At 39.8% G+C, this 17,275-nt stretch overlaps 1 protein-coding gene across 2 annotated transcripts in view; it reads left to right on the forward strand.

Annotated features, from left to right (window-relative positions):
* zfyve26 (zinc finger, FYVE domain containing 26) overlaps positions 1-17,275 on the forward strand; it is a 55,051-nt gene that overhangs the window by 4,974 nt on the left and 32,802 nt on the right. For both annotated transcript variants that reach the window (XM_036575190.1, XM_036575191.1), the window contains exons 4-13: positions 663-746; positions 1,625-2,087; positions 6,730-6,854; positions 8,518-8,682; positions 9,408-9,496; positions 11,575-11,708; positions 13,528-13,719; positions 14,882-15,481; positions 15,793-15,960; positions 16,113-16,261. In XM_036575190.1, the coding sequence (XP_036431083.1) occupies positions 663-746; positions 1,625-2,087; positions 6,730-6,854; positions 8,518-8,682; positions 9,408-9,496; positions 11,575-11,708; positions 13,528-13,719; positions 14,882-15,481; positions 15,793-15,960; positions 16,113-16,261 (2,169 nt within the window). The remainder of the gene's footprint in view (positions 1-662; positions 747-1,624; positions 2,088-6,729; positions 6,855-8,517; positions 8,683-9,407; positions 9,497-11,574; positions 11,709-13,527; positions 13,720-14,881; positions 15,482-15,792; positions 15,961-16,112; positions 16,262-17,275) is intronic.

Below are 17,275 nucleotides of genomic sequence, written 5' to 3' on the forward strand. Positions count from 1 at the left end.
TCTCTCTCTCTCTGTCTGTCGTCCTTCTCTCCCTCTTTCACTTTTTCTTCTTTCTCTTTCAATTATCCTTCTCTCTCTTTCTCTCTTCCCTTCTCTCTCTTCTCTCTCTTCTTTCTCACTGTTTTCCTTCTCTCACTGTCTTTCCCTTTTCTCCTCTCTCTGTCTGTTATCTCTATCTCTCACTCTGTCTCTCTCTCTCTCTCTCCCATTCACTTCCTTCTCTCTTCTGTCCTTCTCTCTCCTCTCTCCATATCTCTCTCCACCCTTTCTATCTTTCCCTTGCTTTTCTCTGTCTCACTATTACCCTTTTTCTCTCTCTTTCATTTTTCTCTCTGTCTGCTATGCTTCTCTCTCTTTCACTTTTCTTTCTTTCACTATTATGCTTCTCTTGCTCTTTCTTTTTTTTCTCTCTCTCTCTTTCTCTTTTTTCTCTCTCTCTCTATTATCCTTATCTCTCTCTTCTCTCTCTCGCTTTTTCGCTCTCCCTTTTCTCTTATCTCGCTTTTATTATCCTTATCTCTCACCCCTCTATATCTCTCTCTCTCTCTCCCTCTCTCCCTCCCTCTCTCTCTCTCTCTCTCTCTCTCTCTCTCTCTCTCTCCCTCTCCCTCTCCCTCTCTCTCTCTCTCTCTCTCTCTCTCTCTCTCTCTCTCTCTGTACAGGTGTCTGTATCAGTGAGGAGAGAACTGGCCTTTCTGCTGCTGTTAGAAGATCTTGGGGAGGAGGTTCCTCTGACTGTGCTGAAGGTGGGTCTCACTTCTCTACTGTAAATACCATCTGGACTTTTCTGATGATGGAAAAATGGGGTTTTCATCTGAAAGACTAAAACTGCTTGAAAGGGTTAAAACTTGCCAAAAGTTTCCATTTTTAAATAGAAAACAAATGGACTTTTAAATAAAATTATTAGGGAATTAAATACGCCTAAAATTAGCAAATAGAAATTGAATCGGCCTAAAAGTGTGTCAAAATATAATACTTTACAAATAATTTGAGTGATAACGAAATTTAGAAATACCGTTTTACCGTTTTAACCATTGGTTAAAACAATTGGTTAACACCGTTTTAACCATTGGCTCAGTCTTTGGCATCTCAGTAACTCCTATTGGAAAGGCTGACCTTCCAATAATTAAGTAATTATTTTAGTTTCAATAAAAAGGAAAACAGATCAATAACAAAAAGAATTTTATCTCACACATATATGAGTATACAGATGGCATGTATGTGTTGTGCTCGCTCACTGTCCTGTCATACATGGCACTCAGTATAGGGCTGACATTGATTACTTGATGAAAACTCAATTATAAAATAATCTATTAAAATTAACCTTCTCAGATAATCTGTGGTGATTAGATGTCAGTTTGCCTGATGATAATGTATATTTTAAATTTTTTGTCACATGGTGTGTTTTTCATATATTTTTGCTCAAGATTATTTAAAAACTTTTTGTTATCTCTAAAAACTTATCACTAACTCTGTATGATTTATTATTGTTCAGTAAAATAATTTTTTTATTGTTTGTTCTTTTCTAAAAACTCGAAATAATCAGTAGATTAACCGATTGCTAATGTAATCAGTAGTGACAGCGCTAACTCGGGTACGTCTTTCTCCGTTCCTCTTCCCTCAGGAGCTGCATCAGGCCTTCCTGGACTCCGAGTTTGATCAGAAGGACCCCCGCTCAGCTGCGCCCCGGCTGAGTGATGCTGCTCTGTCCTGTATCGGCTCCCTGCTGTCCCGGGGCAGGCCGCGGCTGGCTCACGCTCTGCTGGGCTTCCTGAGGGGTCGTGGGCTGGAGGACGTTTTCCTGCAGCAGCTTCTAAAGCACGTGACGGTGGAGCAGACGAGCGAGATATGGGCGGAGGAGGTGTGCGCCATGCTGGCTCTGTTGCCCTGTGGAGCTGGTGGCTCCGGAGCCCAGTTGGAGCCCCTGTGGGAGGGGCTGTGGGGGGCCCGTGAGGGTCCGCTGAGCGAGCAGAGGGTGCTGGGGTGCCTCCTGCGGCCACACAGCCAAACACTGCTCATGCTGTACTGCTCCACATCGCTACGACTGCTCCGGGACGGGCTGCTCCGAGGGACCACACACACACAAGGTGAGGGGTACACAGGTTAGTGATTACACATAGTAGAGATACAGGTAAGGGTTAGTTTTTATGGAGTTCCTCGGATTTCTCAAAATTTCTGCATAATTCATAGTTGAAATATAAATAGTCATTCAGAGTGGTTTGATGTGATGTGGTTCATTGTAGGGAAACGTACCAACAATACAACACAAGTATAGCCAGTGCTCAGTTTGAGGGGGAGTGCGAAGGGATGCCATCCTCCCGGTCAAAAAAAATGGAGAAAAACAGCCCCTTTCCATCCCATTTTGATGAATGTGATCAGTGATCTGTTATCAATCATTTCCTTACATCCAAATGTGTGATTTACACACTATGCAGGTTTTTCATGTCAAACAAACAAGTTAAGATCATGGCACTTGTGCACTAGCGGAAGAGGTGGTTATGTATAATTGCACACTTTCACTTTTCATTGGTTTTCTGATTTGGAGTGTTCAGTACAGTACCCCACCATCAGGGTTGCCAGGAAGATGGTTTTCCTATCAAATTCATCTTCTGGTTTTTGGAGGCTTGTAAGCAAACTTTGGACTGGAGATTTTGTCTGGACCTGGCAACCCTGCCTGCCTTATAGAACGTTAAAAACAGCATCAATAGGCTTTCTTAAAAGAAAGCAGGTGTAATAAACACTGTTAACCAATGAGAAATTTTAAGTCTAGTGTTCTGTCAGCTCACGCTTCCAAGGTTTGCAAATTCACAGGGTTAAATTTCACCTGGATGGCCCTGGCTCAATGCGAGGTCAGGAACCGCTAGAGGAAACAGTTTGTTTTCTTACGTCCCCACATTCTTTCGCATTCAAGTGAGATGGCTTTTTTGCAAGGGTGATTTTACATGCGCTTGGTGTGACCACAGCTTTACAACACCCTGCGTGTTTGTGAAAGTTTGGTGTGCGAAAGTAATGCATAAGTACTGTTTGCTGAATTTAACATATTGGGAAAACAAATAGAAACATAAAATGTGGCCTCTGTAAAAGTTGATATCACAGCATTTTATATTTCATGGTTTTTTTTTTCAGATAAACAGAAATGCCATATTTAACCCTTGTGTGCTGTTGATGTCTTTGTCACTCTGGTGGACCCACCGCATTTATTGTCTTTATAAATCAATACAGCCGTAATAATTTATGTAAAAATACCAGATGTTTAAAATAACATAAGTGTCCAGCGTAGGGTTCTCCTTTAGCAGCAGTAGCCAGTCAGCAACCTGTCCATGTTGTCCACCCTCACACACACACACACACACACACACACACACACACACACACACACACACACACACAGGCACGCACACACACTAACAGCAGGCCATGTAGGAGGAGAACAGAGTGAAGGACACAGCAGCTCCACACTTTTACTCCCCGCAGGTTCACCCCACACCACATGTGTAATATAAATGTGTGGGGGGTGAACAGAGTGAAGACACTGAAAATGGGTTATTTTATATGTTCTTCACAGAAAATGAGCAAAGGGCAAGAATCTGAGGTTGAAACAATAATAAATCGCATCATTTTTTCTTTTGGTTAACACTGAAAATGGACCCCACAGACCTGAACACCACACAGGGGTTAAGTTCTGTGTAGAGGACAGATGAACTTATTTACACTCAGAAAATCATGTAATTTTGCCCAAACTTTTGAAGACAACTGCATCTCTGTGCCATAAAAAACTGCTTTAGGCCAAAAGCTTATCTCAAAGCTATTGTAAAACAATGTCTTTAATAATGTAACAGGGACTTGTGTGGGACATGAGTGAAAGGTCTAAAGTTCAGATGCTGGATAAACCCCGACTCAAAAGAAGCAACAAAAAAATGTGTCACTGAAGTTCAAAATCATGAGACGAGTTTATTAAAGTCAGTATTGAATTAATAATGTGACATCAGACTACATTAGTAGTCCCAAAATGATTTGATGTGCTGGATTACTTGGAATACCTTGAATAGTTAAAACAACCACAGAAAGACTTGGTTAATAGTGGTTAGAGGACTCATTTGCATATTGACGTGATAATAATTTTTAGGCAAAATATTGTGCAGCTGTTATGGAGTTTCATTGTAAAATGGTGTGTACTGATACTCCACTAGTGCATCAGATCAGAGTTTGAGTATTTCTATGTTACAAATTTTTTTTTTTGGTTAGAAAATTTTAAATAATGTAGTATGTAAATAATAATAATAATAATAATAATAATAAGAAGAAGATTGTAATAGTTGGCATAATCAGATTGATCTATTTTTTTTGGTTGCTAGCCTCTTTTGTTTGGTTTGCTTGTGTTTGATGTTTTGGGGAAGTGAGAGGAGCTGCTGGAGATAATTTTGTAAGCTGCACATTGTCTGCACATCACACTTCTGTTCATGTGGTCACTGCTGACTCGCAGAGACTCTGTACATTTGTTCCGGTATTCGGGTGCCACTGCACTCTTTGTGCTCATTAGGGCACAAAATGTATTATTGTGATTACGTTGCTCCATATTGCAGTATATAAAATCCTCACTGGTGATGTGAGAGAATTGAAAATGTATTATTTGCTGGATCATGTGGAAACTTTGTTTAATCACCCACAGAAACACGTTTGGAATGTCTTAGATTGGTCCAGGATGCTCATAGTGCACAATAAGAAATTGTAATCATTTGTTTGAGGCTCATTTGCATATTACACCTTTCTGTGATATTGATCTTACAGAATCAGGATTGTTCACAGTAGTGATTATAGAAACCATGGGCTGGATTCACAAACGTGTCTTAAAAAAGAAAATCTTCTTAAATGTTTTTTTTCTTAACATCATTCTTAAGAAGAAAGTTATGAAAAATTGCGATTCTACAAAAAACTTTGTTTGTAAGAATTCTCTTTTTTTTAACCATCTTCTGAAGAATACTTCTAAGAACAAGTGTTATTCTTGAAAATATTATGTTCTTAAATGTGTTCTTAACTTTGCTTTAGCCGGCCACTTTATTACAAACGCCTACCTTGTGCTTCCACTCACTGGCCGCTTTATTAGAAACACCTACCTTGTACTTCCACTAACTGGCCACTTTATCAGAAACAACTTCCTTGTACTTCCACTAACTGGCCACTTTATTAGAAACACCTCCCTTGTACTTCCACTCACTGGCCACTTTATTAGAAACACCTACCTTGTACTTCCACTAACTGGTCACTGTATCAGAAACACCTTCCTTGTACTTCCACTTAAATTTGCCAAACATGGACGCTGCTTCTGCTGCTCCTACCCTTCCTCGTCTCTCGCTTTCCGCCGTCACCCCGCAGTTATCGTATTTTTTTAGTAGGATTTTTTTCCCTTTTGGCTGTTGTATCCGCCATCACCTCTAGTTTTTGATTGCTAAACCTTTTTTGATGTATTTCCTCCATTTTGCTCCTTTGAGAGGTTTAAATAAGGGAAATAACAGTTAATACAAATTAGAAATGTGTCTCATGGCGTTTATGGTAAGCTGTAAAATGCAGCCGACCCAAGAAAACAAAACATTTTCTCAAGAAAATATTTTTTTTGAGAATTGCATTAAAGAATATTCTTGTGAACTTAGTGTTTGTCTTAAGAATCTCCCTAAGTTTTTTCTTAAGAAAGCTTTCATGAAGCTTAAATGTGTTTTTTCTTAACTTCATTCTTTAAATAACTCCTTAAGAAGTATCTTATTTTCTTTTCTTAACTATTAAGCATAATCAAGACCAAGTGTTATTCTTAAAAATATTATGCTCTTGAATATTTTCCTAACCTTACGACAGACTCGCAGGCGTCTTAGGCTGTAAGACTTGACAAACATCTATATTTATCAATTTATCTACTCCTGCCCATCCTCATCTCTCACTTTCCACTGTCTCCCCACAATTATTGTATTTTCCAAGATTTTTTTCCCGTTGGCTGTTTCTTCCACCACAACCTCTAGTTCTTGTTTGCTCATTTTATTAAACACTTGGTTTGATGTTTTCCCCCATTTGGCTCCTTTGATTTGATTAAACTGAATAACGTAAATAACAGTTAATACAAATTTAAAATGTATCTCATGTCATTTATGTGGAAAAATGCACTGTAGCCTACGAAAGAAAACAATGAAAATTAACAATAACAATAAAATGATTAAGATTATCTTAAGAGAATATTTGAGTTGAATTTTTTTGAGAATTGAATTTCAGAATATCTTATGGGCTTCTTAGTGTTTGTCTTAAGAACCATTACAGGTTTATTCCTTAGAAGGTTTTCGTGAATCTGACCCCTGACTTCCACCTCTAAAAGATCCTTCACAGAAAGTTATGAAGTTATAAAGAAAGAAGTCGAATGTATTTCTTATAACACTTTCATGGTGAAGCATTTTAAGGCGAAGCAGTACCCAAAGAAAACTTGCTTCTTCAGCTGAATACAAACAAGTAAAAAAGGCAATGTGTGTGTTGTAGACATCGCTAATTCTGGTTCCAGTCACCAGCACTGTAAAATCCAAGTCTGTAAGTGTCTCTAGACGCATTTCGCATCAAACCACTCTGTATCATTTTCTTTACATTTTAAGGACTGAATTACACAAAAATCTGTGGAATTCTCCTTTAACAAATGATATATTGTGCTGCCCTGATACTTATCTAACAACGTGTTTGTTTGCATGTGAATCCTTCAAGCCAATTTGCCTGAAGCGGAGAGGCTCATGCTTGGCATGTGCTGCCAGAGTGACCGGCCGGCAGTTTGGAAAGCCATGTACTTTGAGTGTCTGAGCAGTGGAAAGCACTTTCTGGAGCAGGTGCTGGTAAGTGCACCCAATAGAACAGGCAGTATCTCTTTGTATAATGTACACTACACTGACACTAGTACCCCCTTCTCCATTTAACTGGCCGTCTTTCACTTCTCTTTGGGGGAATCCCCAGATCAGTCTCAGTGCTAGTACCCTACTAACTAAAGTGAAGTTGGTTCTATTGCCTGTTTCGTTTTTGCGACCTTTCAGCATTTAATTCTTCGCTTTATTTTTTTATTGGTTTTCAAGTGTCAAGCAAAAGCAGACACAGACAGTTTGACACAAAAAATAACCCCCCTTGTCACCTTGTTCCAAAACTACATAAGTAAACTGATTTGATGAAATCTAGGATGGAGGGAAAAACTATTAAAAAACCGTTTCACACAATGGCTGCGTTCACATTACAAGTCTCATTGCTCAAATACAGTTTTTTGCTCAAATCTAACTGAGTGTGAACCATCTGACATGATGGTTCTCACTCGTTTAGGTCAGTGGTTCAAATTTGTCACTAATGTGAACGAAGCAGCGTCCTGAAATGACCCACATGCGCACATCCTACTCCGTAACGTCACGTTAATGAATCACGTGCATCATCAGCACAAACTAACGAGCAGAACGAGCTTCACTGAGAAGATAATTAACTCTGATCAGCTCTCAGCTTCATTATTAGAGCGAGACGAAGGAGAAAAAGGTGAGATGAGCTGCTTTTCCACCGTTCACAGGCTTTAATGTCTGTTCGACGCTGCTGCCATGGTAACGCTGAGTGATGGTCACGCGCAGTAGAAAAAAAGCACATGAAGTCCGATCTGAGCGTCACATTAAGGTTGCACGGCCACAAATCGGATCCGATCTAGGACCACATATGAAAGTGACTCAGGTCGGATTTGAAAAGATCAGATTTGTGTCCACACAGCCCTGAAATCATCAGATCTGAGTCACATTAGGGCAAAAAATCAGATTTGTGCCACTTCAGCCTGGTAATGTGAACGTAGCAAATGTCATAGGTTCACAGGTAGTGGGGAACATAAACCCAGTTGTTGAAGATGCATGTACATTATGATTATATGATATTAGTATTCCTCAACTTCAGTTTCATTAGTAGGACACTGTGTGTCCAGAACGATGAACAGGACAGTAGATGAGTCTGTAGTGACTGTGACAGCTGTAGTGCGCTGAGATTTAAGGTAATATAAAATTAGCATCTTGAATGCGTCACTGTTGGCACTGTTGGCACAAGGCAAGTAATTTATCAATAACTTACTATAAATAGATAATTGTTACATATTATTTGTTAGTGAATAACTGTATTCCCAATAAACTTATTGTCTGGTGTCTCGTATAGTATTTTGATTAACACTGTATATGTTGTTATTGAATAATGTGTTTGAAGTAATTCCAAACTTTTGATCTTCAGTGTATATAATTTACATATCATATAGAAATGTTCTATACCATAATAAATAAAATAACATAATAATAAAAATAATATTCAGTTATTTTTGCTGATTTGTAAGTCGTTATAAGACAGAGGCCAATTTAATGGTAATAAAAACAATAATAAGAAAAAAGTGCAAAATAATTTGTTTTGTCCTTTTTTCACAGTTTCTTTGGTCATCTTTTTCTGCCTGTTTTATTTTTTTTGTGTCTATATTGTAATAAGGTCTTGCTTTGTTTGTAGGTAACTGGGCTTGACCTCATCAAGAGGGAGGAGTTTTCTAAGCTGGAGGCATTACTGAAGGCGGAGTTTCAGCCACTGTCCCGCCTCTTGCTCTTGCTGGGTTGGAAGCACTGCCAGAGCCTCGACTCCGCCCAGATGCTCCTCAGCACTCTGCACAAACAGCAGGTCAGAGAAATATGTCAGAATGGTTGTTATAAGACAGTTATTAAGTGTTATAACTTGCCCCTGATGGCTGCATGAACCATGAGATAACTTTAAATCTGAACTGCTCAGTAAAAAAAAATAAGTGTATATCACACTTTATCATTTCCAGTTTCCAGTTTGTATTTGTCAACCTTGTGAGACAGAATTTGCGAGCTGTAAGTGCTTTTTTGTCAGACTCATTTCTGATTTGGGTAAAACCAGATTTGCTGAACTGTATTTACATTTGAGCGCCTTCAAGTGGAAAGTGGATACAGTGCTCTATTTTGTTCAGACAGCTGAAATACTTAAATCAATATTTCCAAAACTTGAGAAACTGTGTGCTTTGAAAAAATAATCTCCAGGAAGGTTTGTGTGAGAATTGCAGTCTTACGTAACTGCTCCTAGACGAAGCCACTTTAAAGCAGCTCTCTCTTCTGATCCACAGCCTACAGTTTACCTGTTTAAAATACAGCCTAGTTCAGCTGCTGTTTGGCGATAAATCGTCATGAATGGCTGAGATAGAAATCTAGTTTAATACAGGTTCTTCGTAAACTCTGGACAGTGATTCTGTCACGCTGTCGTTGACTGGCCTGATCTGATCCCTCCCCACCTCCCTCTCTCTCTCTGTGTCTCTCTCACCCCCCTCTCTCTTCCTCCCTCTCTCTCTCTCTCTCTCTCTCTCTCTCTCTCTCTCTCTCTCTCTGCAGGCCCAGGCTAATGATACGGTACTTAGCGAGTTTGCAAATATTTTCTCTTCTCAGTTAGGGGTCCTGGAGTGGTGTGTCCAAAACAACCCGTGAGTACAACACATACACACTCAGTCATACTGAAGGGAGATCCGCAGTGCCTCTACTGCAGGGGTGTCAAGCTCAATCACTGAAGGGGCCATATTAAAAAATCTCAACAAATCTGTGGGCCAGCTGTGGTTTTAATTTCATTTTTACTTAACATTTTGCTATGACCCCAACTGGCCAGTGTGTAAAATATACAAAAACAGCAACAGCAAATGAACTCTGAAATAATGAACACTGATAATTTTAAATAAAAACAAATTATATATACAGATTTTAAAACAAATGTATATATTGTTTAATATAAAACAATAGGCTGGATTATCTGCAGATAACTGTTAAACCTCTTTAAGTGTCCCCAGGAGGTAGTTTTTTTAAACCGCCTATTTGCTTGAACAAGACACCAGGCATCTTTTATTTTTGTGTTACTGCTGGTCAGTGCGCACATTATGTTGCAGTGCATGCTGGGAATTGTAGTGCAGTTAATGGTGAAACGGACTAATATTAATAGAAAATTGAAATAATTTCGCGGGCCGAAAAGGATTGTGCCATGGGCCTGATTTGGCCTGCGCGCCTTGTGTTTGTTACATGGGCTCTACTGTGTGGGTTTAAATGGTCTTCTTACAGTATTATTTAAAACTAGTGCTCTATTCAGTTTACACATTGTATTTCAGTTTCTTACTGTCATAATTTGTTTGCTATTTTTTTTCCAATATGTTAAACCCAGCAAATAAATAGAGATTTTGCATTTACAGAAATATGTCATATTTAAGTGTATTTCCTTTAGATGTGTTATCTAAACTTATTTTCACTTAGAAAATCAAGAAAACATGTTCATTGATCCATGTTGTTTAAAACACTTGTATACGACTGTAGTAGCCTGTTAGAATTTAAATATATTTTATTTATTGACCTGTATATTATGTTTCTAAAGAATATGTGAGTAAAATGTTTAAATAAAGTCACTATTTTTAATTGGCATGAGGGTAGTATTAACCACTCTCTTTATTTACTGTGCATGGTTTAGTTCAAACTCAACCACTAAAAAAGGCCATATTAAAAAACCTCAACAAATCTCTGGGTGAGCTGTGTTTTTATTTTATTTTTACTTAACATTTTGCTATGAGCCCAACTGGCCATATTCAAAATATGTCAAAACAGCAAAATAGGCACTGAATACTTAATATATTCAGAAATTAATTTAAAATAAAAACAAATTGTTTATATGAAACAATGGGGTACATTAGCTACAGATAACTGCTAAACCTCTTTAAGTGTCCCCAGAAGGGAGCTTTTCAAAAACTGCCCATTTGCCTATTATCTTTTCTTTTTGTGTCACTGCTGGCCCTTAGACTGTTATTGGAGGAAGGGACTCAGAGTGCACATTATGATGCAGTGCATGCTGGGGACTGTAGTGCAGCTCAGGGTGAAACGGGCTTGTTATAATAGAATATTAAATTAATTTTGCGCGCTGAATAGGATTGTGCCACGGGCCTTATGTTTGACTCATGGGGCCTAGTTGTAACAGTGTGTAAATTAACCCTGCCTTATGGAGGCTGTACTTTAGCCTGGCTAGCTTACGCTGTGAGTTAAAACAGTTTAGGAGTGAATAAGAGTTATTTCTGTGACTTCTGTACACAATTCGGTAATCAAAGACACATATAATAAACATTTTTTAAGTTGAATCTTGAGAAATATCTTTCAGATTGTTGGAAATATTTGCAGAAAAGCAAAAGCACATTCTACTTGAACCTGTTTCACTACATTAACGTCTGTTAGATTCCGCCCTGCATTAGTTTGTGCCCTGCACTCCTGTACTTACTCTTCCACATGTCCAGCTTCAGCTAGTGTTTTGCTGACTGGTCTCATTTCCAAATCCTCAGGCTTCAGGCCTGGGTTCATAGTGTAATCTCTGCAGTGCTGGCAGGGTCACTCCTTACTGTGCATTATACCACTCAGTTAACGGTCACATGGCTGCAGGGTCTTGCGAGTGATTAGTGTTCTCCTCCAAGCGCATTGAAATGATTTGCTTTAACAATTATATGTAGAAATACTTCAATTGTGTATCTGTTTGTATGAACAGAGGGATATCCCATGAGGCCTTGCTGTCTCAGTTGCATGCTCTGGATCACCACTCTGCTCTCTACGTGCTGCATTCTCTCACTCCTTTGGCCCAGTATGAAGAGCGGAGAGTGCTGGAGCTACTGCAAGCTGCAGGTACCGCATGCATTTTATATGCTGTATTTGTTTCCACATAAAAGCCAGTTTAATCATGAATTACGTACATATACATATATGCATGTAATGACCTACATGTAATAGTATGTCCCATATGCATTACATATGTGTAATTACCAACGTGTAGTATGTCCTGTATGTATTATAAGTATATTGTCCCTGTCAGGACCGAACCGTAAATCTAAATGGCAACTTCACAGAAAGAAAAAACATTGTTAATTTTTAATGGAGGTCAATCGAGCTAGATTTTTTCCAAGTAATTTTGGACCATCTCTATTTGTCCATTACTCATGAAAGAGCGACGCAGTGTAAAGGGTAGCTATATATGTGTGTGTGTGTGTTTGTGCCACTGACAGTCAGAAACTCTATGACCCCCCCCTTTGAATTGGATTGTGATTGGTTCCTAGGAGCCTCACGGTTGTAAAAATATGGCGCATTGAAATCAGATGAATCTTGAAACACCCTGTGTGTGTGTGTGTGTGTGTGTGTGTATACATATATATGCGCCATATTTTTACACGTGAGGTCCTAGGAACAATCACATCCAATTCAAAGGGGGGGTCATAGAGTTTCTGACTGTCAGTGGAAGAGGCCCACTTCAGTCTGAGAGTAGATGAGACCCCTGAGCAGAAAGCTGTTCTGCGTATGTCCACTTTACAGAAAAGTGAATCCGTCATAACTGTACAACGTGATTTTCGTGGGCAGTGAAGCTCCAACAGCTCAGAGTGTTGTGTGGTACAACAGTTCCAAGAAAAATGTTGTTTATGTATAGAGAAGAGCACAGGGCGACCTTGTGTTTCTGATGAAAATCGAGTATGGGATGAATTTGACTATGGCGTTGATGTTGTCTGTACAGCTGGAGGAGGTTCATATTGAGCACTTGTAAAATTACATAATAAACTTTATGCTCAATTAAACCATTTACAGTGTACTGCACTGTTCTGCAGTATATGTATGTAAATATATATATGTGTGTATACGCATATATACATATACTATAACAGCTTCTGTTCTTCTGGGAAGCTTTTTTTTGCTCGTTCATCCAGAAGAGCATTTGTGAGGTCAGACACTGATGTTGCATGAGGGTCTGGCTCACAGTGTTTGTGCTGATGTTGATGCCAGAGGAGGTTTGAACTCTGCGGTTATTGATCAGCAGAGCGTTGGTGACTTTTATGCTCTATGCTCCACAGCATTCGGCGACCTGCTCTGTAACTTTATGTGGTCTGACACTTTGTGGGTGAGCTGCTGTGGTTAATAAACGCTTCCACTTTTCAAAAATACCACTCACAGTTGATTGTGGAAGATCACCGAAGAAGAAATTTTGCAAAGTGGCTTTACAGCACCACGCTTTCATTCAGTGATCTCTTTAGAACGACCCATTCTTTCACAAATGTGTGTAAAGGCAGGCTGCATGGCTAGGTGCTTGATTTAGTACACTTGTGGCAATGAGACTGAATGAAACCTGATTTTAATGACGAAGAGGTGTCTCCCAGTACTTCTGTCCATATATTATATGTATGCATATATAACTTTAGGGACAACAAAGAAGTTTTTTCATTTCGGTTATTTTAAAATAAAATATGGAAACCATTTCGTTGGTCCTGTAGTTCCTCTGGTTGTACCTTAAAGTAGAGGCATTTATGTCACAGTGTTTACTCCAGTGCTTTCCTAGCATTGCCTAGCCTCCCAGAATATTTATATTGTTATGTTAAATAGAGGTAAAACAAAGCAGTAAAAATATTACTAATACATGTTCATATGGCCATACTTTAAAGACGCTTTTTCGATTGTTTTGCAGGAGACCCTTCGCTGGAGGACATTCAAAACAGCTCTGTACAGCGGAACGTCACCCTCTTCAGAGGTTTCTGTGCCATGAAGTATGCCGTCAGTGCCGTGTGTGTGAACGCACACTCGCACGCCAGCTGCTCAGACTGCGGTTCACTGCGTGCACAGCAGAAGGAACAAGCTCAGGAGGCCCAGGCAGCTGAAGGTCTGTGCACTCAGTGCTGAGAGAGGTTATTTTTAGAAAATGGAAATGTATTTTCTTATAAATGCACATTAATGGAGATGTCCACGTTAATTTGGGAGAATTTCTAGGACATGTTAAAGCGAAAGTTTAGCCAGAAATAAAGTTTACACAGTTTCAGATGGAGTCAATCAGCCAAGACATATTCGGTGTCTAAAGTTTGCTTCTTTAGTTTAGCGCTAGAGATACAAGGCTACTGTAGCTAGCGAGTAATGGAAGCTTATATCCCATCAGTCAGCCTGAATCACCACACACTTGCTTCAAACCATGTGGAGTTGTTTAGCAAGTCTTCTAGACCTGCTTACAAAATTCAGGCATCAAGAGAGCTGTTACTACTGTGTTTAGCTAATTGATGCACATTTTTAATGGTAGAAATCTATACATTTTTATTAAGTTATTACTTTAAATTAAGCCAGCTGTGAACTCTGTGTTAACAGCAGTTTTATATGTTTACAGTATGTGTTACAGTATACAATAAAGATCATCTAGATATACTACTACAACAAAGACAACAAAAGGATGACGTTCTGCTTGTGTAATCAATTCGCACCCTCTGTTTTTTGCTTTTCTTAATTAATTAATTGATTTCTCTTTTTGGTCAAAACTAGTGACAAAATTGTGCCTTGAAAAATTTGCCAGCATGTCTCATTGGAGGGCCCTTATCATGAAAAATTAAATTTTCCTCACTTGTGTTTAAAGAAGAGTTTGATGTCTTATGTATCAAAACATACGGTTCACTTTCCAGTCCATACAGTCTGTTTACATATGGAGACGAAGCTGCAAAAGCAGCCTGTTTTAAATTTTGGTGATGTCACCCAAACCATCACATTTACATATATCCACCTATTTAGCCTACAGCAGTTTGGCCCCGCCCATTCATATTAACATGGAAACACTATGTAGCCAATCAGAAAAGAGGTAATTTACTAAAACATTTTTTAAAGACACGCTAATGAAAACAGATTGTTAAATTAGTTATTATGGGGAAAGAGAGGTTAAAAAATGGTCATGTAAATATGAAACATGACTGTTTTTGGTATATAGACCTACACAAACATCATAAATAAAGTATACAGTATTTGTTTTAAAAATAAAATTTACTTTAACTTCTCTCCTCTCTTTCTAGGACACTCCTCACTGTTCCAGCATTACCTTTCAGAGTGCCAACTCTACCTTGAAGCAGTTCCTGCAATGTTCCGTTTGGAGCTCATGGAGAACATCTTTTCTCTCCTCTTTCTGTCTGACGCCGACTTCAGTCACCACCCAGAGCCGTGTGGTACCTGCACAGTGACCCAAAACAGTGCCTTTGCAGAGACTGAGCAACAGAGCACCAGCGATGAGAAGCTCAAGGAGGACAGCAGTTCAAAAGCAGAAAAGGAGGACAGGTCAGCAGGGCTGAAGGATGAGAGAAAAAGTGATGGAGAGCCAGAAACAAAGAATGCGCTCCCTGAGCTGAGCCACCTGATTTCTGGCTGCCGGGGCTTTCTGCTGGACGTGTGTGGGATGGAGGGCATCCTGCGCCTCCTGAGGGAGGGGTTGGAGGGGGTGTGTGCGCTCGGGCAGGTGGACGGCAGAGCGCTGGGCGCTGAGGCGGAGCTGGCGGAGAGCCTCGGCTGCTCTGTTACCGTGGATACGTTAAGCGCCCGCTTACAGAGGCTGTCCAAACGAACGGCTGAAGCGAGTTGGAGGCTGCAGATCATCACCAGTAACCAGGGCAACGGGATGGGTGAGTTTTGCCAAATAGGGTTAAACAGATTTAATTAAAGGGCTTAATTTAAGAGTTTGTTCCATATTTTAGTCTGCACTGCTCTTTAAACGAGGCACAATACAGGGCATCCAATTGCAACAGAGCTCATTTACATAAATCAGTCTTAAAGGGGCAGTAACAAAAACCATTAGTGTATATAAAACCACACAAATGTTGTTGTAAATGGACTGTGGTGGGGAGGGGGGATACAAGAAACTGTAGAATATGAGCCCTTATGATTTTAGTGTTCACAAATTTTGTAATACATTTGTATGTCTTTGTGTTTGTAGGTGGGTCGGTTTTGCCCTCCCCGGGAGTGCGTTCGGCTCTGTCTCTGAGACGCAGCAACAGCAGTGGGGTTTCTAGTATTAGAAGGAAGAAGCGACGGCATCATCATCGCTCCGAACGACATATCTCTTCTGAACGACAGAATGGAGAGGTCAGCACCAGCACTTCAGGTGAGTGTGTACGAATACACAATAGGGCTGCATGATAAATTATATTTTTATCATTATTACTGTATTAATTTTCCTGAAAAACAGTTTAGGCTGAGAATGGTTTTGTGTAGCTGAATAAATGGTCAGTTTTCTGATGAATGCTGTGTGTGCAGATGGTGGCAGTGCTGTGGCGGTGTCTTTGGAGCAGGACGGGTGTGGGTGCGGAAGCCCTCACAGCTGGCTGGTCCCCGCCATGCTCTCCCCACCTGAGTCTTTACTCATCTCTTGTATCCGCAAGGGCAACTACGTGGAGGCCCACCAGGTGAGGAAGATCTTTCAGGCCTAGTGACCAAATGTGTTGTATGTGTACATTTTTACACATTATATTATATGAGTGGGTGGGTTCTCAGGTTTAGGCTTCAACTTCAAAAAGTCTTTTAAAATATGTATTATTACATATTATATATATGTATATATAATGTATCGCTGCTGTCAGAACGAAACCTTGCATCTCCATTTTTGTCGTTTTTCAGTTTTTGACATAATTTGAAAATGCCTGTTGTCCTTTACATTGTGTGTGAATTTTATGATGAATGGACCAAAAGAAATGGCCCAAAATTACTTTCAAAAAAGTCTGATTACAATGATTTACATTAACAGTGAACTGTTTTATCATTTTGAAGATACAAGGTTTTGTTCCAACAGCAGCAGTATGTGTATATAGACTGATCAGGCATAACATTCTGACCACCTCCTTGTTTCTATGCTCATTGTCCATTTTATCAGCTCTACTTACTATATAGGTGCACTTTGTAGTTCTACAGTTACAGACTGTAGTCCATCTGTTTCTCTGATACTTTGTTAGCCCCCTTTTACCCTGTTCTTCAGTGGTCAGGACCCCCATGGACCCTGACAGAACAGGTATTATTTGGGTGGTGGATCATTCTCAGCACTGCAGTAACACTGACGTGGTGGTGGTGTGTTAGTGTGTGTTGTGCTGGTATGAGTGGATCAGACACAGCAGTGCTGCTGGAGTTTTTAAACACCTCAGTGTCACTGCTGGACTGAGAATAGTCCACCAACCAAAAACATCCAGCCAACAGCGTCCTGTGGGCAGCGTCCTGTGACCACTGAGGAAGGACTAGAGGATGACCAAAACAAACTGTGCAGCAGCAGATGAGCTATCGTCTCTGACTTTACATCTACAAGGTGGACTGACAAGGTAGGAGTGTCTAATAGAGTGGACAGTGAGTGGACACAGTGTTTAAAAACTCCAGCAGCACTGCTGAGTCTGATCCACTCAGACCAGCACAACACACACTAACACACCACCACC

The sequence above is a fragment of the Colossoma macropomum genome, unplaced genomic scaffold (assembly GCF_904425465.1).
Source record: "Colossoma macropomum unplaced genomic scaffold, Colossoma_macropomum, whole genome shotgun sequence".
Classification (NCBI taxonomy): domain Eukaryota; kingdom Metazoa; phylum Chordata; class Actinopteri; order Characiformes; family Serrasalmidae; genus Colossoma; species Colossoma macropomum.